Below are 22,803 nucleotides of genomic sequence, written 5' to 3'. Positions count from 1 at the left end.
TATTACATAACTTCCTGTTAATTTAATTAACCAAACAAAAACAGCTGGTGAATTTAGGCTGTAGTAATAGTTGATCACCTCAGGAAGCTCATGAGGAGGGTTGATATGGGGAATAGTAATGCTAGCATCCACTAGTGTGCAAGTGTGTCATCAGCTGGAGAAAAAGCATCTACAAATCTTACCACCACTGGGGTTTTCCTCACCTCATGTCTAGGTCTATTGTAGACTAATTAATAGAGGTTGATTGCCATGATTAGTCAATATTATTGTAGCACCATGCGACTACCAGGGTGGTAGAAGGCAAGCTAGATGGACCTCTGTCTTTTATCATCTAGTAATTCCTACCAAAAGGTACATACAGTAGAGTTTGGAAAATGACCACTTACTGGACATCTACATTTAAATATTGTTCCAGTGTAGGCCCCTAGTTTTGGTATTTCAAAAACAGAATGGATAAATCCTTCCTGCTAAAAACCGCACATATTTGTCTAAGAATTGTGCTTAAATAATTGGCAGCACAACTTAGAATTGTCATGTTGCACAATACAAATGTTTTAAGCCAATTTCACTCAAGTGAAATGCAAGTCAGTAATAGAATTTACTGCAACAGAAAAAAGCCATTTGGCCTAACTGGTCTATGCTGGTATTTATGTTCCACATGAGCCTCAACACTGGTTGTTAGGTTTCACTAAAGTGTAGCTTGGATAAATAAATCAGTCTTTCCTTTCACTTCCCATTATGCCCGCAAGTGACAGATAGATGCTTCCCAATAGAAATGCAGGAAAACTCAAATGGGCAATAAAAAGAAACTCACTTACCCAGAACACATCGTAAATAAAAAGTCCACCGAGGAGAATGCAGCCTGTACTGACATTGTTGAGGTGCAGGAGCTCAACACCGTTAAGAGCAAATGCTAACCCAAACAGATTGTTGGCAATCCAATGCTACAACAAAACAGGAACACAGCATTAAGAGAGAAAAGACATGTACAATCACAGCAAAGACCATGCACTAAACATCAGCTTCTCCATTGCTGCGATTTATTTAAACTCTCCTCCACCCTTGCCTTAGTATTCCTGTTAATGTTCCATCAACACCCTCATATTAACCTGGACAATGCCAGTCAGCAGCACTATGCAACGTCACCAGTCAGCTTATACTCAAACATTTAGAAGCCTCAACTACAAATGAAACCTGAACGACTAGAGCAGCATATTTGTTGCATCTTTATGGCATCAATGTACTGTAAATATGCCTGAACACATTAAATGACAGTTTTGGACGAAGTGGAAACGCCCACTACTTGAGTAAGTTCAAGCTAGCTTTGACTGCATATATTAGCTGACAGCACAACTACTAGCCTGAGGGGGTCACAACAGTTGCAAGTCATGCACTATGTTGTGAGGTCTGCTGTCCACTGGATTTTAGGTACTGTTTTGGCCCAAGATGTTAGACAGTAGCCAATATATGACTTCCATCTGAGGAGGCTGTGCAACTACAGCAGAATGAGAACAATCTCTACACAATCATTTAAGCAAACATTATGCTGTCAAGCAAATTTAGCATGAAACAAACTGGGTGGCGCAGTGGTTAGCACCGCAGCCTCACAGCTCCAGGGACCCGGGTTCGATTCTGGGTACTGCCTGTGCGGAGTTTGCAAGTTCTCCGTGTCTGCGTGGGTTTCCTCCGGGTGCTCCGGTTTCCTCCCACATGCCAAAGACTTGCAGGTTGATAGGTTAATTGGCCATTATAAATTGCCCCTAGTATAGGTAGGTGGTGGGAAATATATAGGGACAGGTGGGGATGTGGTAGGAATAGGAAATTAGTGTAGGATTAGTATAAATGGGTGGTTGATGGTCGGCACAGACTCGGTGGGCCGAAGGGCCCGTTTCAGTGCTGTATCTCTAAACTAAACTAAACAATTGGATTTCTTATTAGACAGGGTACATTTGCTATTTTATTCCCACTTTTCCTTCATAACTCTAGGGCTGCACCCCCTGGGCGTGACCCAAATGTTCATTCTTGTGTGAATCATGGAGTTGTTTTCCACACCATCGGCCAAAACGCAATACCACTGACTCTCCAGTGCTCCTGTTAATGTCAGTTAAAACCTTGAATTTAAACCACAGACTGTTCGTCAGGTATTTTATGGCTCAGTTCAACAAAAAAAGCGAAAAGCCAAGACTAAATGCAGATTGTAAATAATCACCTGCTACACAGCAATTCAAAATGGACTGCTCATTATGGATGTCTGCCAATGATTTTTTGTTAAATCCTCAAGTTCAACTAAAACTGAAGAAAGTACACAGAAACCAAATTTCCAATAATAGACATTTAATGGCTGGAAAATTAAAAGGACCTAGAGTTAAGTAATAAGGCACCTTTAAAATGTTCACAACTTGGTTACAATCCTTTCATCTGATGTGGCACAATACCAATTTTCTACATACACTATTCCCACAGGCAGTCACAGTAATAAAAAGGGAGCAATTAGCAATAATGGCTTGGAGAGTTGTATTAGATATTGCCAAATGACCCAAAAACCCAAATTGATGCATGCTAACAGCCTACTTTTAAAGTTGTAAAATATCACTCCACCCTACCTTATAGGACCATAGTCATCTTTGCCCAGCAGCACCTGTACCTTCTGGAAAATACTCATATACTGATATAGTCATAGTCATAGAGATACAGCACTGAAACAGGCCCTTCAGCCCACAGAGTCTGTGCTGACCAACAACCACCCACTTATACTAACCCTACAGTAATCCCATATTCCCTACCACCTACTTACACTAGGGGCAATTTTATAATGGCCAATTTACCTAACAAACTGCAAGTCTTTGGCTGTGGGAGGAAACCAGAGCACCCGGTGAAAACCCACGCAGTCACAGGGAGAACTTGCAAACTCCACAGGCAGTACCCAGAATCAAACCCGGGTCGCTGGAGCTGTGAGGCTGCAGTGCTAACCACTGCGCCAATAGTTCCAATGTGCAGTCCATCAGTACCTTGTCCAAGTAGCCAATGTTCAAACTGCAGTCCTGACAGAGTGTCAGCAGGCTATTTGACTGGGGGAAGGGGAGAAAAGAGAAAACACACTGTGCAGGGACTAGTCATAGTGACCGAGATAGTTATAGGTGAAGGCAGCTATTCAGACAACCTTAGGCTGACACTGAAGTGAGGTGAGTGTGTTTAAGGTTTTTTTTTGAGTATTTTAAATAACTTGGGCTATTTACTGACGGATAGTGATCATGAGCACAAGCAGATAATCTGATTGACACTTTCCCTCACCCCTAGCCCAGGGATGCCTAGACCAATTATGTCAAACACAACCCTCATTGTGAAATGAGGATATGCAGCACAGAACAGTGATCAATCTCCTGCCCGGTATCACACCAACCAGTGCATGTACTCACTTGACCCATTAGGACAGAGCTGTGAATAAGTGTTAACTTGAAAAATTCATGATACAACACCTGGTTATTTGTACATAGCATTCAAAGTTATCCTTACCTTTTTCAACAAATACCAGACTCCAACCACACTGCTAAGAGCCAGGCACACAAGATCTTTCGTGTCAAACTCATAGTTGACGATTTCTAGGAAAATAAAAAATACATCCTGAAAAGTGTTTACAATTTCTTTTAAGTGCTGTTCAGGAAAAGGTATAATACTGCAGAAAATGGGTCAGAAAGTTTCCAAATTCATTCTCTAACCCATTATTGAATGTTTTTTTGTCACCTTTATATCAGGCGAATTTCAAAGCACATCAGCTCGAGAGTTCTAACTTACAATGCATCATCTTCAGCGAAGGGTGTCAAGCCTTTAATTCTCAACTTATCCTGACTTCTACTCAGCACTTGCAACTTCAAATAATTGTTCAAATGCAACTCATGCCTCATCCTTAAAAACAGCTTGTTGAGCTCAATCACATAATCACTGTGTCCAATGGGAGCCAGTTGCACAATTAAAAAGCAGTATCTGTGTCACCCCAGATTCATTTACATCACTCAGATACACATTGAGTTTGGATATGAAAAATTGTGAAGATTACCCTTAAAAGCAAAATTGCAGAAAGTTCATCTAACCACTGAAAGACCATTACAGATCTCAAAATAAGGCATTTGATGTAATTTAACACAAGCAAGGATCTCCTTTGTACCATTCCCTGCTCGGTTGCACTGTAAAGTGACTTACACCTGGGTCTTCGTTGACACTATATTAAGCCAGCTATCAGGAACTTTACAAGCATAGTACACAACTTCTCCCATAATCCAGCGTAATACTAAACCATGTAGACCTGATGGTCCCAGGTTTGATTCGTAGTCTGCATATCATGAGATAATTTCTACAATTGGTCCTAGTGTCCCTGTGTCGGGACGAACAGAAAGTAAGTCAACCATTCCCGCTTATGACTGCTATCCAGTACCTCTTACGGGTGCAGTAGCTTAATAGTTCTGGTACCCAGAAGTACAGAGTTCAAATCCCATCATGGCAAGATGTGAAATTAACTTCAGTAAATATGTAAATTAACAGCAGAAAAATAACTTTGAAAGCGTTCAGATCATAAAAAGCCAACTGATGCTGTTTAGGGAGAGAAGCTTACTGTTTTCCAGCCTACGTGGTCACTCAATGTCCTCCAAAGTTCAAGAAGAAAGTTAGGCTTGCCCATCTTAACAATCCAGGCATATCAGAAGACTACAACAATTTCAATCGAGGAAGCCTGGCAAAATTCTCCTTACCAACCTACTTGGGGCTTGTGCCCAGACTGGGAGAGCTTTCCCATACAGCACATAGCCTGTCTAGTCACACTCTCAATCACATCCATCAGCCAGCATCCTGGACTTCTCCATCAGCACCCTTGCTTATTGTATGATAGGGCCTTTGGAGAGTCTAGGAGTCCTTCAACATTAACTCCAGGTTTCATGAAGTCTTATGGTTTTGGGTCAAACAAGTCAAGGACACCAACTGCCACCAAATCCACCCCACCCCACCATCCCCACAAAAACTGATCAATCAGTATTCTTCTGTTGAGGAAGTTCCGAGGAAAGCAAGGCCACAGAATGTATACATGTGGTTTGCGAATTATCGATACTAATGGAGTCCTTGAAGGGCAGAACTACCAGTTTGGGACTGCATCAGATGGCGAGGGATTCAACCTACATGGCCATGCCCATAACAATGTCAATGTCAAGCCTGTCCACAACTACATTGTTACATGTTACCACATAGCTTCTGTAAAGACAAAATCCCAACTCCATTGTGGTGTGGCACTCATTGCCATCCAATATCAGGTCTGAGGTTTATTTCCCCATTGATGCTCCTGGGGAGGGCACCCTCACACAATGTATGGTCCTGGGTTTGTCCCTCCAATATCTGCTGCTGGGGTGTATTTCCCCAATGACACTATTGGGAATTCCCTTATACATGGGACTGGGAATCTTCCCCAATATTTCAGCCTGGGGTGTATTCCCCTATTTGTAGCCCAGGGATGCATTTCCCCCAATATCTGCGTGTGCCTGTGCGTGCATGTACTCCCTGAATGACTATTTGAGGCATCCCCACATATGAGACTGATCTCGTTCCAATATGTGCTCCTGGGTATTTCCCACAATACCTGACCCTGTGGTGGAATCCTCAATTTCTGGTCCTTGGATATACTCCAACCACTGTACCGGGGTAATTCCCTTTTAAAATGGGACTGGGAATCAACCCCAATACATGGTCCTGTAATATATTCTCCATATGATTGTAATGGGCAATTTCCCACATATATGCAATTTGGAATCTGCTCCTGGGTGTATTCCCCTAATATCTGTACCTGAGGGGGGGGGCAGGGGGTTTCAGTTAATATCTATTCATTGGGTATATTCTCTGACTGTACTGGGGGCTTGACATATACATGGGACTGGCAATCTCCCTCCATCCCTTCCCCACCCCACTACAACAAATATTTGGCCCTGGAGTGTACTGCCCAAGACTTGGTCCTCATGTATATTCCACGAACGACTATTTCTGGGGGGGGCAGGGGCGGTGATCATACAGAAACAGGACTGGTCTCACCCCCAGCATCTCATCTTGGCTGTATTTCCAAGGACTGTAATGGGTTAATTTCCTTATCCACAAGATGTGATTCCACCCATCAACACCTCTCCCCTCCCATGCCCCCAAATATCTGGCCCTCGAGTGTATATCCCCAAAGTGTTTGGAGAAGGATGGGAGGGAACTCATACTGAGGACTGGGAAGCTCCTCCAAAATCTAGCCTGCTGTGTTTTCCCCTCTATCTTATGCTTCGGTGTATTCACCCAATTACTGTGCTTGGGGAGATTTCCACATACATGCGATGGGATTCACACCCAATATCTGTTCCTGTGGGGGCTGTATTCTCCCAATCTCTGTACTGGGTTACTCCATTGCACATGGACTAGGAATCTCTGCTGTTATCTGGTCCTTGGATATATTTCCCAAATACTTTGTCCTTGGGTTTATTCTCTTACTTCCTACTTGCATGCAACCAAGAATCTCCCTCCATATCTGGTCCAAAGTAGATTACCCAATGACTGTTCTTTGGGAATTTCCTCAATCATGGGACTGAAAATTATCCACAATATTAGAAAGCAATTAGGATAGCAAATTGTATGTTGGCCTTTATTACAACAAAGGTGATTCCTGACAACGCAGCCAGCCGCTGACATCATCAGACTGCACCAAGCTGCACACATGCGCAAACGGGCTCATGCTCTCTGCACGTGCGCGGCATTCCACCTGGCCAGGACTGGTTGGCACAGGTGCCGATGACGTCATCGTGTAACGCGTACGTCTTGCTGTAGCAAGACTAACTGGCGCATGTGCAGAAAATGCGCTCCTCATCCCCACCCACCCCCTGGCCGCTTACTCCCCGCTTCCCCCCCACTTCGCTCTTTATGGCCGCTTCCCCCCACACTCTCCATCCGCTTTCCCCACCACCCTCCCCCCATACTCTCCGTCCACTTCCCCCCCACCCCCCCACCCCCGTCGCTGACTGTGACATTTTAGCGGAACAGGCTGCATTTGCACATGTGCCAGTACAGCACCACCCAGTGGTTGCGTTGTCAGCAAACGCAGCCTTATTACAAAGGGACTGGAGTATAGCAAGTCTTACTGCAATTGTATAGGGTACTGGTGAGACCACCTCGAGTCAGTGTACAGTTTTGGTCACCTTACTTAAAGGATATACTTGCCTTAGAGGGAGGACAATGAAGGTTCACTGGACTGATTCCTGGGATGAGGAGAGTGTCCTATGACGAGAGATTAAGTAGACTAAGCCTACATTCCCTAGATAGAAGAATGAGAGGTGATCTCATCAAAACATAAAATTCTTATAGGGCTGGACAGGGTAGATGCTGGAAGGACATTTCCCCTGGCTGGGGAGTCTAGAACTAGGTGTCAGAGTCCCAGAATAATGGTTTGGACAATTAGGACTGAGGAGGAGGAGAAATTTCTTCACTCAAAAAGGATTGTGAACCTTTGGAATTCTCTGGCAGTGAGCTATAGATGCTCAGTTGTTGTGCACACATTCAAATCAGATAGACAGATTTTTGAATACTAAGGGAATCAAGGGATATGGGAATGGTGTGGGCAGGTGTAGCTGAGGTAGATCAGTTATGATCTTACTGAATGATGAAGCAGGCTCAAAGGGCTAAATGGCCTACTCCTATTTCCTATGTTACAATGAAAGGGTGCAGCTTAACATTCAAGATCATCCAGGACAGAGCAGTTTACCTAATAATTGTTTCTAAAATTTCATTTAATAGCCACCCCCCACCATCATCAGTACATTATTGCTCCAATATGTATAATTTGTAGGATGTACTGCAGTGACTCACCATATCACTGACAGTGCCTCCCTCCCCCACAGTCTCTACTATGGAGAAAGACAAGAGTAACAGAATTGTGGAAACACTACCCCCTCCAAGTCACACACCAGCCTGAATTAGGTATACATCACTTCATCATTACTCAGTCAGTAACCTGGAGCCCCTGACTTAGCACAATTATGAAAGTACCATTGCCAAAGAAATACAGCGACTCAAGGAAAAAAACTTCTTTCTCAAGCATCTAAGGGTGGGCATTAATGCAGCTTTACCAGTGTCACACCCCTGCCCCATCTCAAAAAATATGCAGGTGTGGGAAATAGGAATGGCTGTGGTTAAAAGAACCTCTATGACTAGGCTGCCACCACTCACTATCCAGGCTATCTTGATGAGTGGTGACTTGAGGTATCAAAGGACTGTATACCCTTGCTCTAGACAGCACTCTTTGGCAAAGAGGGGAAAAAAGATAAAGAAACAATTTAAATACACAAGCACAATCCTTAGAGACTCAACCATGTTCTATTACAGAAGGAGAAGGAGCAAAGATAAAACTGACAACACATCTGGGTCTCATAACACCCAAGCGAAGCCTAGCACTAAACTGCAATCCACTAATTAGTCAAAACTAAATAATCTAGAGCAAATTTAGACATGTTCACAAAAGCAAAACACCATCTCAAAAACAGAAGACAGATGCAGGGGGAATTACTTTCAGTGTGAGGTAGGAAAGGTGTAACATTTGTCCACATTCTAAAAAGGGGTAAAAAAAACATGACAACAGCCTCAACAAAAAGCATTCATAAAGCTGACTGACATTCTTTCTCTCCCTAAACGCCCTGCACACGTCAATATGATCACCCAAGACTAAAAAATTTCATACCAGTGAAGCACAGCAGTACTTGTTTCAGAGACTTGTCTACAATTAACCTTTCATTTAAAAAGAATTTATTGTTAAAATGTTACTGCATAAAAAGTTAAACAGCATGCTACTTACCTTCCTTTGTTTCCCCTGTTCCCTGAGTAAAAAGCAGCTGGTACTGTTTGTTTGGTAGATTGGCAGGAATAACTTTATTCATAGCTGGACTGAAACAGAAAAGTACAATTAATCCAATATATGTCAGGACTTATTTCAGAGTTCCATTTATACCTTTATTAACAGAAAAGTTCATCATACCTGCGAAAACCAAGATTTGTAATATAATTTTAATTCCTTTTCAGTTGCCAGTGTCAATTGTGGCTATGCTCTGACTTATAGCTAATAAGTTTCAAGTCAACATCAATGCTGGTCACAGACAGCTATTAGGAGGAGCACAAGAATGGCCGAGGAACTACTCTTTTCCTGGTCAGAAACCCAGTCACCACTCAGCACAATACTCACATCTGGGGAACACTACCAGTCTGTGCCACCATATATCAAAGCTCGAACAAGTCATTTGATACCTCAGCAATTTTATCTAGTAGGCAGCTCAGTCAGACAGACCAGGAAACTGCCATGTTCAATCCTCAGTCAGTGGAGGGGTTGGTTCCCTGCTGGGACAAAAGGTTAGGAATGGGAAAATGCAACCAAAAAAGCTCCTGACTGCTATCTAGTGATCCCCTGTATGAAGTGCAAATATGTTAATGTTTTACTAGAAATGTAAGGAGCTCAGCTGCCAACAGCATTAAATGTATGGTTGGGGGGAGGGGGCAGGAGAGAATAATAAGATGAATTTATAAAAATAATCGCTTCTTCCAACAACTAAATTCAAAAACATCATTTCCCTCAATGATTCAGTGACTTTCACTTTTATAGTGCCTTTCACACCCTGAGGATACACAAACAATAAAGTCAAGCAAATACAAAAACGAACTTGCACACAGCCACATCCCCATGAACAGCAAATGGAGATACATGGCCAGCTAATGGGGATGTTGACTGAGGATTAAATCTTATCCAGGACACCAAATGAACCTTGCTTTTCTTCAAAATAGCGACATGGTATTTTTTATGTCTGCCTAAACAGACTAATGATGCCATCTACAAGTCACAAGTCAGAAGTGTGATGGAATACTCTCCACTTGCCTGGATTGCTGCAGCTCCAACACCACAAGAGGCTCGAGACAACTTAGGACAAAGCAGTCTGCTTGACTGGCACCCCACCCACAAACATTCACTCCCTCCACCACCAACACACAGTGGCAGCAGTGTGTACCATCTACAAGATGCACTGCAGCAACACACCAAGGTTCCTTAGATAGCACCTTCCAAACTCGTGACCTCTACCACCTAGAAGGACAAGGGCAGCAGATGCATGGGACCACCAACTGAAAATTCCCCAAGTCGCACGCCTTCCTGACTCGAAACTATAATCGCTCGCTGCTCCTTCACTGTTGCTGGGTCAAAATCCTGGAACTCCCTTCCTAACAGCACTGTGGGTGTACCTAACCCACATGGACTGTAGCAGTTCAAGAAGGCAGCTCACCACCACCTTCTCAAGGCAATTAGGGATGGGCAATACATGCTGTCCTAGCCAGCAATGCCCACATCCCATGAACGAATAAAAAAAAGTGCAAAGTATTCCAGAAGACTACTATCTCAGCACCCCCTCAATACTGTATCCAAGTGTCAGCCAACAGATCACGTGCTCATTTGAACTTACAACTTGATGATTCAGAGACAAAAAAGTACTATGAGCCAAGCCAACACCTGGAACCAGTAAAAACCAAACAGGAAATTTTGCAGTGCACAGGATCAACTTAGACCATTTTTCACATCTCTGCTTTGTATTTTCTCCCTAGATTTGTAATAACTCTACTCACAAGTAGTGCATGATTTGGTCAGAAAAATTAATGTTCATTAGTAGCAATCTTGTATCGAAACAAAAACAGTCAGGACTTGGAGTGCTTTAAATACTTTCTTCCAGACTAGCTTTTCCTACAAACATTTTTTACATCACCCTCTCCGCCAAATTTTTTTTTTAATTCTCAAAAAGTCACCCCAGCTGCTCTCATGCACCTAAAAGTACTGAATTATTAGTAAAAGTATGAAAAGGTATTACACACGGCATTTGCTGAAGTCTAGGAGCAGGCAGCCTTCTCATTCTCTTCCAGGAAATGCAGAAAACCTAAAAATAAGTGTGTTTGAATTTGCAATGCAATGGAAAGTATCTCTTCCTTCCTCGATACAGGTAGAGGATGTTGAAACAAAAGAAAGAGGCAGCTAAGTGCTTTAAGTGAGAGTTAAAACATAGAAACAGGTGCAGGCCATTCAGCGCCCCCCCACCCCCACCCCAAGCCTGTTCCTCCGTTCAATTAGATGATAGCTGATCTGTATCTATATAATTGCGCAAAGATGGGAGGCAGGTCAGAGGATTGGACAGAATATAAAAAACGGCAAATAAGGACTAAAAGATTGATAAGGAAGGTAAAATTAGAGTACGAGAAAGCTAGCTAGAAATATAAGGACAGATAGTAAGAGTTTCTATAGATATTTAAAAAAGAGTTACAAAGTGAGCATTGGTCCTATAGAAACTGAGTCTGGGCTCTTAATAACGGATAATAAGGAGATGGCAGATGAATTAACAGGTATTTTGCATTGGTCTTCACTATTGAGAATACTAGTAACATCCCAGTATTAGCTGTAAGTCAGGAAATGGAAGGGAGAGAGGAACTCAAGAAAATTACAATCACCAGGGAAGTGGTACTGAACAAATTGTTGGAGCTGCAGCTGGTAAGTCCCTGGGTCCTGATGAACTTCATCCTAGGGTGTTAAAAGAATCGGCGAGTGAGATAGTTGTTGCGTTAGTTTTAATCTTCCAAAATTCCCTAGATAGGAGAAGGTTCCTTTAGATCGGAAAATAGCAAATGTAATGCCTTTATTCAAAAAGGGAGGGAGACAGAAAGCGGGAAACTACAGGCCAGTTAGCTTAACATCTGTCTTAGGGAAAATGTTAGAAGCTACTACTAAAGACGGTATAGCAGGGCATTTAGAAAAATTCAAGGCAATCAGGCAGTCAACATGGTTTTGGGAAAGGGAAATCATGTTTAACCAATTTATTGGAGTTCTTTGAGGGAGTTACAGGAGCTGTATATACTGTACTTAAGATTTCCAGAAGGCATTTTGATAAGGTGCTAAATCAAAGGTTATTGTGGAAAATAAAAGCTTAAAGTAGGGGGTAACATATTGGCATGGATAGAAGATTGGTTAGCTAACAGGAAAGAGAGAGCAGGCATAAATGGGTCATTTTCTGATTGGCAAGATGTAACGAGTGGTGTGCCACAGGGATCTGTGCTGGGGCCTCAACATCTTACAATTTATATAAATGACTTGGATGAAGGGACCAAAAGGTATGGTTACTAAATTTGCTGATGACACAAAGATAGGTAGGAAAGTAACTTGTGAAGAGGGCATAAGGAGTCTCCAAAGGGATATAGATAGGTTAAGTGAGTGGGCAAAGATCTGGCAAATGGAGTATAATGTGGAAAAGTGGGAAATTGTCCACTGTGGCAGGAAGAATGGAAAAGCATATTATCTAAATGGTGAGAGATTGCAGAGCTCAGAGATGCAGAGGGATCTGGGTGTCCTAGTGCATGAATTGCAAAAGGTTAGTATGCAGGTACAGCACGTAATTAGGAAAGCTAATAGAATGTTATCGTTTCTCGCGAGGGGAACTGAATACAAAAGTAGGGAGGTTATGCTCCAGTTATACAGGGCATTGGTGAGACATCTGGAGTAGTGTACACTGTACTGGTCTCCTTATTTAAGAAATGATGCAAATGCATTGAAAGCCGTTCAGAGAAGGTTTACTAGACCAATACCTGGAATGGGTGGGCTGTCTTACAAGGAAAGATTGGACAGGCTAGGCTTGTATCCACTGGAATTTAGAAGAGTAAGAAGTGACTTGATTGAAACACAAGATCCTGAGGGGCTTTGACAGGGTGGATGTGGAAAGAATGTTTCCCCTTGTGGGAAAATCTAGAACTAGGGGTCACTGTTTAAAAATAAGGGGTCGCCCATTTAAGACAGAGATGAGGAGAATTTTTTTCTCTCAGACGGTTTTGAGTCTTTGGAATTCTCTTCCTCAAAAGGCAGTGGAAGCAGAGTCTTTGACTATTTTTAAGGCAGAAGTAGATAGATTCTTTGATAAGCAAGGGGTGAAAGGTTATCAGGGGTAGGTGAAAATGTGGAGTAATCAGTTCAGCCATGAACTTACTGAGTGGCGGAGGGGCCGAGTGGCCTACTCCTGCTCCTAATTTATAGGTTCATATCTCAACTCCATCTACCCATCTGTTCCAACAGTCAAGCCTGTGGCAAAGTATTCAGCTGTTTAATAGGGCAAGTGATTTGTCTCAGTGCAATATTGCACAGAAAATTCTATACTTATTGTGTGTAGTTCTATTTGCTGACCCAATGACAATTTTTCATAAAAAGTATTGGACAGCGAAAATGCTGGTTTCTGAACAGATCTGAATAGTGACAAATTATTTGCTGCAACAAATCATGTAACTAGAGGAAGGGGATCATAAATTATACAAAACAAATTTCCTCCATGCAGTAATGCTAGCAAAAAATATTCAGTGTGAATATCAAGTATGGAAAATGTAACATAACAATGAAATATTACAGAATAGTAGAGTCCTTGGAAGTGCTTAATCAGGCAGTAACCCACTGAGGAAGTCAGTTGCCACACTGCTAAAAATAACTGAGTAGTTTGCAAATGTCTTCTGGACCTGAAAAAAGATCACTCCATTATCTTAGCTAAGATGGTAGGAAGCTATACATGTATAATCAGCAGTTGTGTGAAGCAAAATGGTCAATACAATCACTGATGACGTTCCATTCATCAATTCACTTCTGCAAATATCATTGCAGATTTTTCTAAAAATAATGCGCCATTGATTTCAAGGAAATTGTGTGTCTGGTGCAGTATACTAACTAGAAATTATATATCAGGCACAAATTTTTCACAGTTTAATCTTCTATGACTAATGGAATGCAATTCAAAATTAAAGCTTTGGTTTTAAGGTTGCACATGTACCGTTACTTGTAGTCAGATTTCCAATTTATTAAGAACCAGTTTTCAACAGGTTCCTTTGGGAAGTGAATGCTGATCCTGGAATATAAAACCCCTTATACTCCCAAAAGAACCCACCAGTCTCAAACATCCCTTTTGGAAAGAGGTTTGCACCAACACAGCATCATTGTAGGATTTGCAAAACAAACAAATCAAAAAAAAGACGGCCCAAATGTTTAGTGCGTAAATATGCCATTTATTGCAGTACCAGAGCACAAATATTAGGAATATTTCAGGTGCAATCTCTACTCTGGCGTGTTTGCCGATTGGGACTGGCCTGGTGGGACAGGCACGACAACTAGCTTAATTGGTCTATGGGGAAGAAAAGGCAGCTCTTTTGCTTGCTGTCCAGTGATTCTTGTTGAAAGGTACATGTGTGTGTATGTCAGGCAAGGACAAGATCAGGCTCTGCTGTGATTTTCACGAAAACCCCACCCCACAAGGCGAATGACCTGCTGAGACTCACTGTCTTGGGTCACACCTGAAGAAAACCATTTTGGTGAAGTACTGAAAGGTCAATAATTTCTGTGGAACCATACCCCAGTTTGAGTCAGTTTCCAGGGGAAAGTGTGAAAAGAAAATGTGAAAAATGTAAAAAGCATTAATTGTTCGGGATAGGCACCTAACTTCTCAATTTTCTCCTGTTAATTGTCACCTGCGGGGCAGGGGGGGGGGGGGGGAAAAGAGAAAGTGTCAAATTTCACTACACCTCAAAATCCTTCATTTCCTTCAACTCTCACGTGTCCCTAATTTCACCTCTAATTTCCTTAAACTATGTGGCTTTACTATCCAACACCAATCCCTGATGTCCACTTATTTCATGACCTTGCTACCAGTTACAAAACAGGACTAGGCCATTTAGCCCTTCAAACCTATCCCACCATTCAATGAGATCATGGCTGATCTGTTACTTAGCTATTACCCTACATCCCCCAATACCTTTAGTTAATATAAAATCTTTCAATCTCAGATTTAGAATTAATAATCAACTGCCATTTGCAGAACAGAGTTCCAAACTTCTACAAGCTGGAGGACTGTACAAAGTTGTACCTTACATGCCTGCTACTACTCTAACAGACCACTTGCTTTAAACAACCTGATTTTAAAAAGCAACATTACTTGCGATACCACACTACCAGATAATAAGAAAGTCAACTCACTTCCAAAGACAAATTACAGATAGCCAGTGGTGCTCTTCACCCATCTCTTACCCGCCTCATCCTCATGCCCTCAGCATTAGAACATTTTCCTCCAATAGGCTGGTCAGCTAACAACCACAGAAAGCCTCATTGGACAATTACTGGTGAAAGATACAGTTAAACTCTGTTAACATGCACAATAAGCCATAAATACTTTTACACAGCAAACAGTTGCTTTTCCTCTACAGGATTCTTGAATAATTAAAAAGGACCACATACCTTAAAGTGTGAGACAAAGCCAATATACCAAGTATGAAAAAATACATGGACAACAGCAAGTTGATGTACTCTTGAGAAAATATCTGAAAACAGAAAATTCTGCAATTACTTTAGTAAATCTTATAATGCTGTTGTTACAGGGAGGATGATGAAAATCAAGACTGCACATCAATTGATGGCATTTTAAGAGTCAACGATTGGGGGGGGGGGGGGGAAAACTGAAAATTGAGGGATAACATGTTAAAAGAGAACTAAAAGCAACTTACCTTGAAAAAAAGATAAAGGCCAAACAGTGTGCAGCTGGCAATGATGGGGAACCTGGCTGCATCTCGACTTGTGATGGTCTCTGGCATATCAGCGGAATTCTGCAATGCAAAACAAAAAGTAGGTAAGAATCAAAAGTATACTACAAAGTTACTGTAAGGTGAGCCTGAGGGGTCAGACTGAGTACTTAATAGATGTTAAGGTCATAATTTTTTTTAATATAGGCATCATAACTAAAGGCAAAATGAAGTTGAAGGAAAGTACTTCTCACCAAAAAATATTGTTCAATTTTAGCTTTGTAGGGAATGCAACAGTATCTATCCATGGAATACATTTAGCTCCCAGCCAAGAAAATAAGCTCAAATCTACTTTGTTTAAAACTTGGAAAAGAGAAAAAGAAAAATATCTGTCAGATGCCATTTTATTTAACCTTCGGTAATTGGGATTCCAAGATTTTACACATGCAAGTATTGGAACAACACACCAGAGTGGAAGATAGACACCGGACAAAGCCTTATTACACGTAACCCTCAAGTCTTTCGCCACATACCAGTTGGAGAATTTGTTTTCTGCCCTGCTATGGATACAAATAAAGAATTTTTTTGTTTAAATGAATATAGTTACCAGTAACAATAAAGGACTAACAAATCTTCCAGTTACTTTCCTCACTGGCTCTATAAATGAATTAACATAGTTCCATCTACAGTAATAAATGGGGCAGTCATGTCAATTTTACCCAAAATAATTACACTCAAAATGGACTACATGCTAGGAACTTGCCATTGCTTACTTTTAGTTAAGGGGCACAGTGAGCAAATTCAAGGTGCTACACATCAATCACTTCTGGTGTGGCATTTCACTATGGAAACAGGTTACATGGGGCTCGCCATAAACGTTCCTAAACTGCAAAAAGATAATACAGGGATAAGGAACGTGTCAAGAGGAGTTCAAAACTAAACAGTAGCTGGGGTGCTGGGCATTCCTGAAGATGAGGCATTGCATCAAATGGCAAAAAAACAGGGGCATTGGGAATAGCACTGCTATGAACTTAAAGCAAACATCAACTTTCATAAAGATTATAAATTTGCTGTTGTTGATTTCCCTTCAGAGTCCAAAAAATCTGTCACGCTCAGACCTGAAAATACTCAAAGACTGAGCATCCACAACTCTCTGGAGTACAGAATACCAAAGATTCACAACCCAGAGTGAAGAAATTGATCCTCATCTCAGTCCTAACTGGCCAACCCCATATCCAGTTAATATTATATTCCTAGTTCTAGACTCTCTAGCCAGGGGAAAAAGCCTCTCCGCATTTACCCTGTCACGCCCTCTCAGAAACATGTATGTTTCCATGAGATCACCTGATGGAATACAGGCCCATTCTACTTAATCTCTCCTCATATGGTTAACTAACTTCCTTTAGGGAGGAAATCTGCCATACTTACCTGGTCTGACTTATATGACTTCAGTCCCACAGCAATATGGTTGACTCTTAACTGTCTTCTCAAATGAATAAACAAGTCATTCGATTGTGCCAATGTTAGCCTCGTCAGTGACGTTAACATCCCATGAATGATTTAAGAAAAACTGACAAAAAAAAAACTTAGCCTAAAGGTAAGTCCTGCATACTATGTCAGTATCACTATTTTGCAAGCCCTCACCTGCTCTAAACAAATGAAGAGCTCCTTTGTCTGTCACAATTTATAAACTAAAATTAGTTAATCTAAGGAGAAACACAACACAGGGCAAAGAAGGCACTGCGAAGTCTCCCCAAAGTTATCACAATAATTGCTTTCAATAGGGAAACATTCAGAGCACAAACTGCCAATTAACAATGCAATTCCTCTTATTCCATGTGCATGATTAAAAATGTAATTTTCAATTTCACCATGCTTCTCCTTTTTAAAATTGCAACTGAGTTGAAAGTTTGAAAGGATTAATTTGAAAGGAGTGCCAAGTTTTTTTTTAAGAGATACAGCACTGAAACAGGCCCTTCGGCCCACCGAGTCTGTGCTGACCATCAACCACCCATTTATACTAATCCTGCACTAATCCCATATTCCTACCACATCCCCACCTGTCCCTATATTTCCCTACCACCTACCTATACTAGGGGCAATTGCTAATGGCCAATTTACCTATCAACCTGCAAGTCTTTGGCATGTGGGAGGAAACCCACACAAACACAGGGAGAACTTGCAAACTCCACACAGGCAGTACCCAGAATTGAACCCGGGTCACTGGAGCCGTGAGGCTGCAGTGCTAACCACTGCGCCACCCTTTCCAGATTGCCACATCCAAGGCCAAACAGAGACAAAGCTGTCCCAACCCATAAACAGCAGAGATAAGCTAGCACCTGGGAACAGTATCCCAGCACAAATTAGCACTCTCAGCAATGGAAAGGAGATAGCTAGACAGGACATTAAAAATTCCTCAAACATCAGGTATTATATAGAATGCAGCCATCCTTTCCACACAAGATAATTGGCAAAAGAACCAGACAGAAGATGAGACCTTTTTTTTTTTTAAAATGCAGCACGTTATGGTTTTGTTATGCATCAAAAGCTGGTGGAAGCAGACTCAATAGCATCTTCCAAAGGGAATTAGATATATTACTTGAAAAGGTGAAATTTGCAGGGCTATGGAAAAAGGGCAGGCTAGTGGGTCTAATTGGGTAGCTTTATAAAGAGCTGGCACAGACATGATGGGCTGAACTACCTCCTTCTGTGCTCAGATTCCTCTGAACTTAGCAGAGCAAACCTCAAAATGCACTCTTGCCCTAAGGAATCTTGGACAACAGCCTTAAAAGTTCATTGTACAGTTTAGCGACCACTGTACCAATTACAAGATGTCATAGATATAAATGCCATATTGCAACTCTCCTTAACATTTAGTCCTTAAAATTGGAGGTCAAATCAATCAGAGTGAGAGACCAGTTTAATTCTGCTCATCAAGTGTCAGCCTCTCATCTCAGACCATCCACTAGATTTATGAAATATATGTTCAACTTGAAATATTAAAAAACATAGAATACATGTAAAAGTTTTTCAAGTCCTCTCTGGTTTTTCTGCCAACTACCTTATAGCTGCACCCTTTGGTTTTTAACCCTTAAACCACTGGAAACAGTTTCACCTTATTTACTCTATCCAAACCCTTCACGATTTTAAACACCACTATCAAGTATTCTCTTAAGCCTTCCCAGCTCCAAGAACAACACCAGTTTCTCCACACAACTCTAATCCAGCACCCCTGCAAAAATTCCAGCAAATCTCTTCTGTACCCTCTCCAAAGCTTTCATACCCTTCCCAAAGTGCAGTGCCCAGAACTGGAGCCAAACTAATAAAAGGTTCATCATAACTTCCTAGCTTTTGTAATCTAAGCCTCCACTTGCAACATCCAAGATCCCATATGTTTTGTTACCTACATTACTACAGTGGCTACACTTTAAAAAGTACTTCATTGGCTGTAAAGCACTTTGGGACGTCCTGTGAAAGGCGCTATATAAATGCAAGCTCTTTCAACTTTTTGTTTATACTGTGCTGCCATCTTCCTAAATATGGAGATGTTTATTTATAAATCGGTTATATAAATAAATACATATTACATAAAAGATATAAACATATAAAAGAGACAGAAACATAGAGAGATAGATAAGTGCTGCCCGGTTGTGTGAACTTTTATCAAGTTATTTACTTCAGCAATATTTCTCAAGAAACGTTTGCAAATAGATGCAAATAAATTGGTGCGTATATATTTACTAATACGATCCCTACTCTACAAGCACAGTCGGTTGTTTGGACTCCACGGTAACCCATCCATTCATCTCCTTCAGGTCCAGTTACCTTAGACTTAGCACAGTTGACAGAGCGCAGGGCCCCGAAGAAGATGGGCAGCAGCGCCATGAACACCAGGCTTCCGTAGGCCACGGCCGTCCCTTCGGGAGTCGCCACGAACTTGGCGGTAGTGTTGGCGGCCGCCGCGGTGTCATTAATTGTCGCATTGATGGCCGCATCGGGCATCACCGGGCTTTCTACCTCCGCCATGTTCCCTCTCTGACAAGAACCGAAAAGGCCACGTTTCCTTAACACCCGGCGGCGGACGTGACGTCGCAGAGCGGACCGGAGATTGCGTCATCGCCATAGCAACCAGTCAAACGTGCTTAGCAACTGCCCAGGCCTCATTTACTTTTCAAAGTGATTCCTGACACTGCAGCCGGCCACTGACGTCATCAGGCTGCACCAAGGTGTGCACTTGCGCAGACGGGCTCCTGCTCTCTGCGCGTGCGCTGCGGTCCGACTTGCCAGGACTGGTTAGCGCGTGCGCCGATGACATCATCGCGTGACGTGAGCATCTTCGGGCAACGCGCCCAGTCAGCCTCCGCGCATGCGCTTTACGAGTACAGCAATGTGACGCTAACGTATTCACCCATGCGGCAAGCTCCGCTCCCCCACTCGCTGCTCCGCTCTTTTGGCCGCTCTGCTTCCCCCCCCTCGCTGCTCTCTCCGGCCGCTCCACTCTTTCGGCTGCTCCGCTTCCAACGCCCCCCCCCCCCCCCCCCCCCCAGCCCGCTCCGCTTCCCCCCGTCCTCGGCCCGCTCACTCGCTCGCTTTCTCCCTCCCGCTATTGTGTGCTGCCATGTGTTTAGGTCAGGTTGCCCTTGTGTGATTATTGGAGCAGCGCCATCTTTAGTCCTGGCAGCTGCCTGAAGTCACAGACTGTGACGTTTTAGTGGTACAGGCTGCATTTGTACATGTGTCACTGCAGCGCCACTTAGTGGTAGTGTTGTCAGCAAACGCAGCCTTTACTTTAATGTTTAATAAAAGGAAGAAAGATTTGCACTTATATAGCACCTTGGATCACTGAGCGTCCCAGAGCACTTTGCAGCCAATGGAAGTACTTTTAAAGTGTAAGGTAGGTATATGGGGGACAGACAGGAAAGTGGAATTGAGGCCATATTCAGATCAGCCATGATCTTATCAAATGGTGGAGCAGGCTTGAGGGGTTGAATGGCCTCCTCCTATTCCTAATTTGTATGTTCGTAAGTACTTTTTGAAGTGTAGTCACCGTTATAATGTAGGAAATACAACAACAACTTATATTTCTATAGCGCCTTTAATGTAAGAAAACATCCCAAGGCGCTTCACAGGAGCATTATTTAACAAAGGACACCAGCCATAAAGGGAGAGAATCGGTCAGATGACCAAAAGCTTGGTCAAAGAGTAAGGTTTTAAGGAGTGTCTTAAAGGAGGAGATAGAGAGGTTGAGGGAGGGAATTCTGGTGGAGTGATTAAAATCAGGGATGCACAAGAGGCCAGAATTAGGGGAGTCCTGTGGGGCTGGAGGACATTACAGAGATAGGGAGGAGTGAGGCCATAGACAGATAACAAGGATGAGATTTGAAATCAAGATGTTGCTTGACTGGGAGCCAATGTAGGTCAGTGAGCACAGGGTGATAGGGGAACAGGACTTGGTGTGAGTTAAGACACGGGCAACAGAGTTTTTGATGTGAGTAGAATGGGAGACCAGCCAGGAGTGCATCGGAATAGTCGAGTCTAGAGGTAGTAAAGGTATGAACAAGGGTTTCAGCATCAAATGAGCTGATAGAGGCAAAGGTGGGCGATGTTAGAGGTGGAAATAGGTAGTCTTAGTGATGGCACGAATATGAGGTCAGAAACTCATCTCGGGGTCAACTATGACACCAAGGTTGCGAACAGACTGGCTTAATCTCAGACTGTTGCCAGGGTGAGGAATATACCCGGTAGTCAATTTGTGCATAGCATGATTCCGGGTGCACACTATGATTGCACAAACAGCAGTGTGATAATGCTTTTTGTGATGTTGGTTGAGGGGTAACTATTGGCCAGGACACCAGGGGACAGCTTCCCTGCTCATCTTCGAAATAGTGTTTGGGAATCTTTTTATATCCACCTGACAGGGTGTACGGGGCCTGGGTTTAACGCCACATTGCTGTTTGCAGGGCTTACTGTGTACAAAATTAGCTGCCGCCTTTCCTACATTACATCAGTGACTACACTTCAAAAGTACTTGCCGTCTGGTGTCACGCACACCGAAAGTGCAATGATATAAATTATGGACCAACTCTGAAGAGTTATGAAAACCTGATTTTGTCTTTTAAAAATGAACCTTTATTTCAAAAAGTGAACAATGGTCCAAAATGGCCACTGAAGAAAAAGGATTAGCCTTTGTGCATTCAAACTGTCTGACAAAGGACAAATCTTCAAAGTGTGTGGAGTTTGCAAGTTCTCCCTGTGTCTGCGTGGGTTTCCTCTGGGTGCTCCGGTTTCCTCCCACATGCCAAAGACTTGCAGGTTGATAGGTAAATTGGCCATTATAAATTGCCCCTAGTATAGGTAGGTGATAGGGAAATATAGGGACAGGTGGGGATGTGGTAGGAATATAGAATTAGTGTAGGATTAGTATAAATGGGTGGTTGATGGTCAGCACAGACTCGGTGGGCCGAAGGGCCTGTTTCAGTGCTGTATCTCTAAATTAAAAAAAAATAAGAGGTGTCAATTGCACCCCATCCTAAAACATGCCAGAATTGAATACCTTCCTCTGAAACAAATAAGGTGTGAAATAGCCACGCCCTGGGCCATTGTGTGATCACCATGGGGAAGAGATCAGAACGTCTCCTCCCAGGAAGTGAGAAGTAATACAGCGTTACCTTAAAAAGACAGCCTAAAAAGAGAGACAGAGAGAAAGAGATAGAAGCAGCTTGTTTTCCAGCAAACCAGAAGGCACGTGCCCTGCTGTAGATCCTACATCTACATTGGACAGCAGTGAGCTAGAAGTGACCCACCATCTCCAACTGAACTTTCAATCAAGAGAGAAATCTACAACCATCTCAGGCCCACACCAATTGAGAAATAAAAACAAAGTGCTGGAAATACTCAGCAGGTCTGGCAGCATCTGTGGAGAGAGAAGCAGAGTTAACCTTTCAGATCTGACCTTTCATCAGATCTCTGCTTCTCTCTCCACAGATGCTGCCACACCTGCTGAGTATTCCCAACACTTTCTGTTTTTATTTCAGATTTCCAGCATCTGCAGTATTTTTCTATTATTTATGCACCAATCGAGAACTTGATTTCCAAGAGAATTCAACAGGTTTATCGTGACTGCCCCCACCCCACTAAAAAAAATCACTTGCCCTTTTTTCCCTCTCCATCTGTCTCTTGTGTGTGTGTGTATGTGCG

At 42.5% G+C, this 22,803-nt stretch overlaps 1 protein-coding gene across 1 annotated transcript in view; it reads right to left on the bottom strand.

Annotated features, from left to right (window-relative positions):
• The window catches only part of hm13 (histocompatibility (minor) 13), a 70,865-nt gene extending 51,157 nt beyond the window's left edge, over positions 1-19,708 (bottom strand). Inside the window, exons 1-6 of the mRNA XM_068048584.1 lie at positions 19,432-19,708; positions 15,592-15,690; positions 15,326-15,408; positions 8,849-8,937; positions 3,514-3,599; positions 819-944 (exon numbers count right to left, since the gene is read on the bottom strand). Of these exons, the coding sequence (XP_067904685.1) occupies positions 819-944; positions 3,514-3,599; positions 8,849-8,937; positions 15,326-15,408; positions 15,592-15,690; positions 19,432-19,632 (684 nt within the window). The 5' untranslated portion in view covers positions 19,633-19,708. The remainder of the gene's footprint in view (positions 1-818; positions 945-3,513; positions 3,600-8,848; positions 8,938-15,325; positions 15,409-15,591; positions 15,691-19,431) is intronic.
• Positions 19,709-22,803: the final 3,095 nt, after the last annotated feature.

This window comes from Heterodontus francisci, chromosome 16 (genome assembly GCF_036365525.1).
Source record: "Heterodontus francisci isolate sHetFra1 chromosome 16, sHetFra1.hap1, whole genome shotgun sequence".
In the NCBI taxonomy this organism is placed as follows: domain Eukaryota; kingdom Metazoa; phylum Chordata; class Chondrichthyes; order Heterodontiformes; family Heterodontidae; genus Heterodontus; species Heterodontus francisci.
Note: the sequence above shows the minus strand (reverse complement) of the source record. Positions and strands in the feature narration are given on the sequence as shown.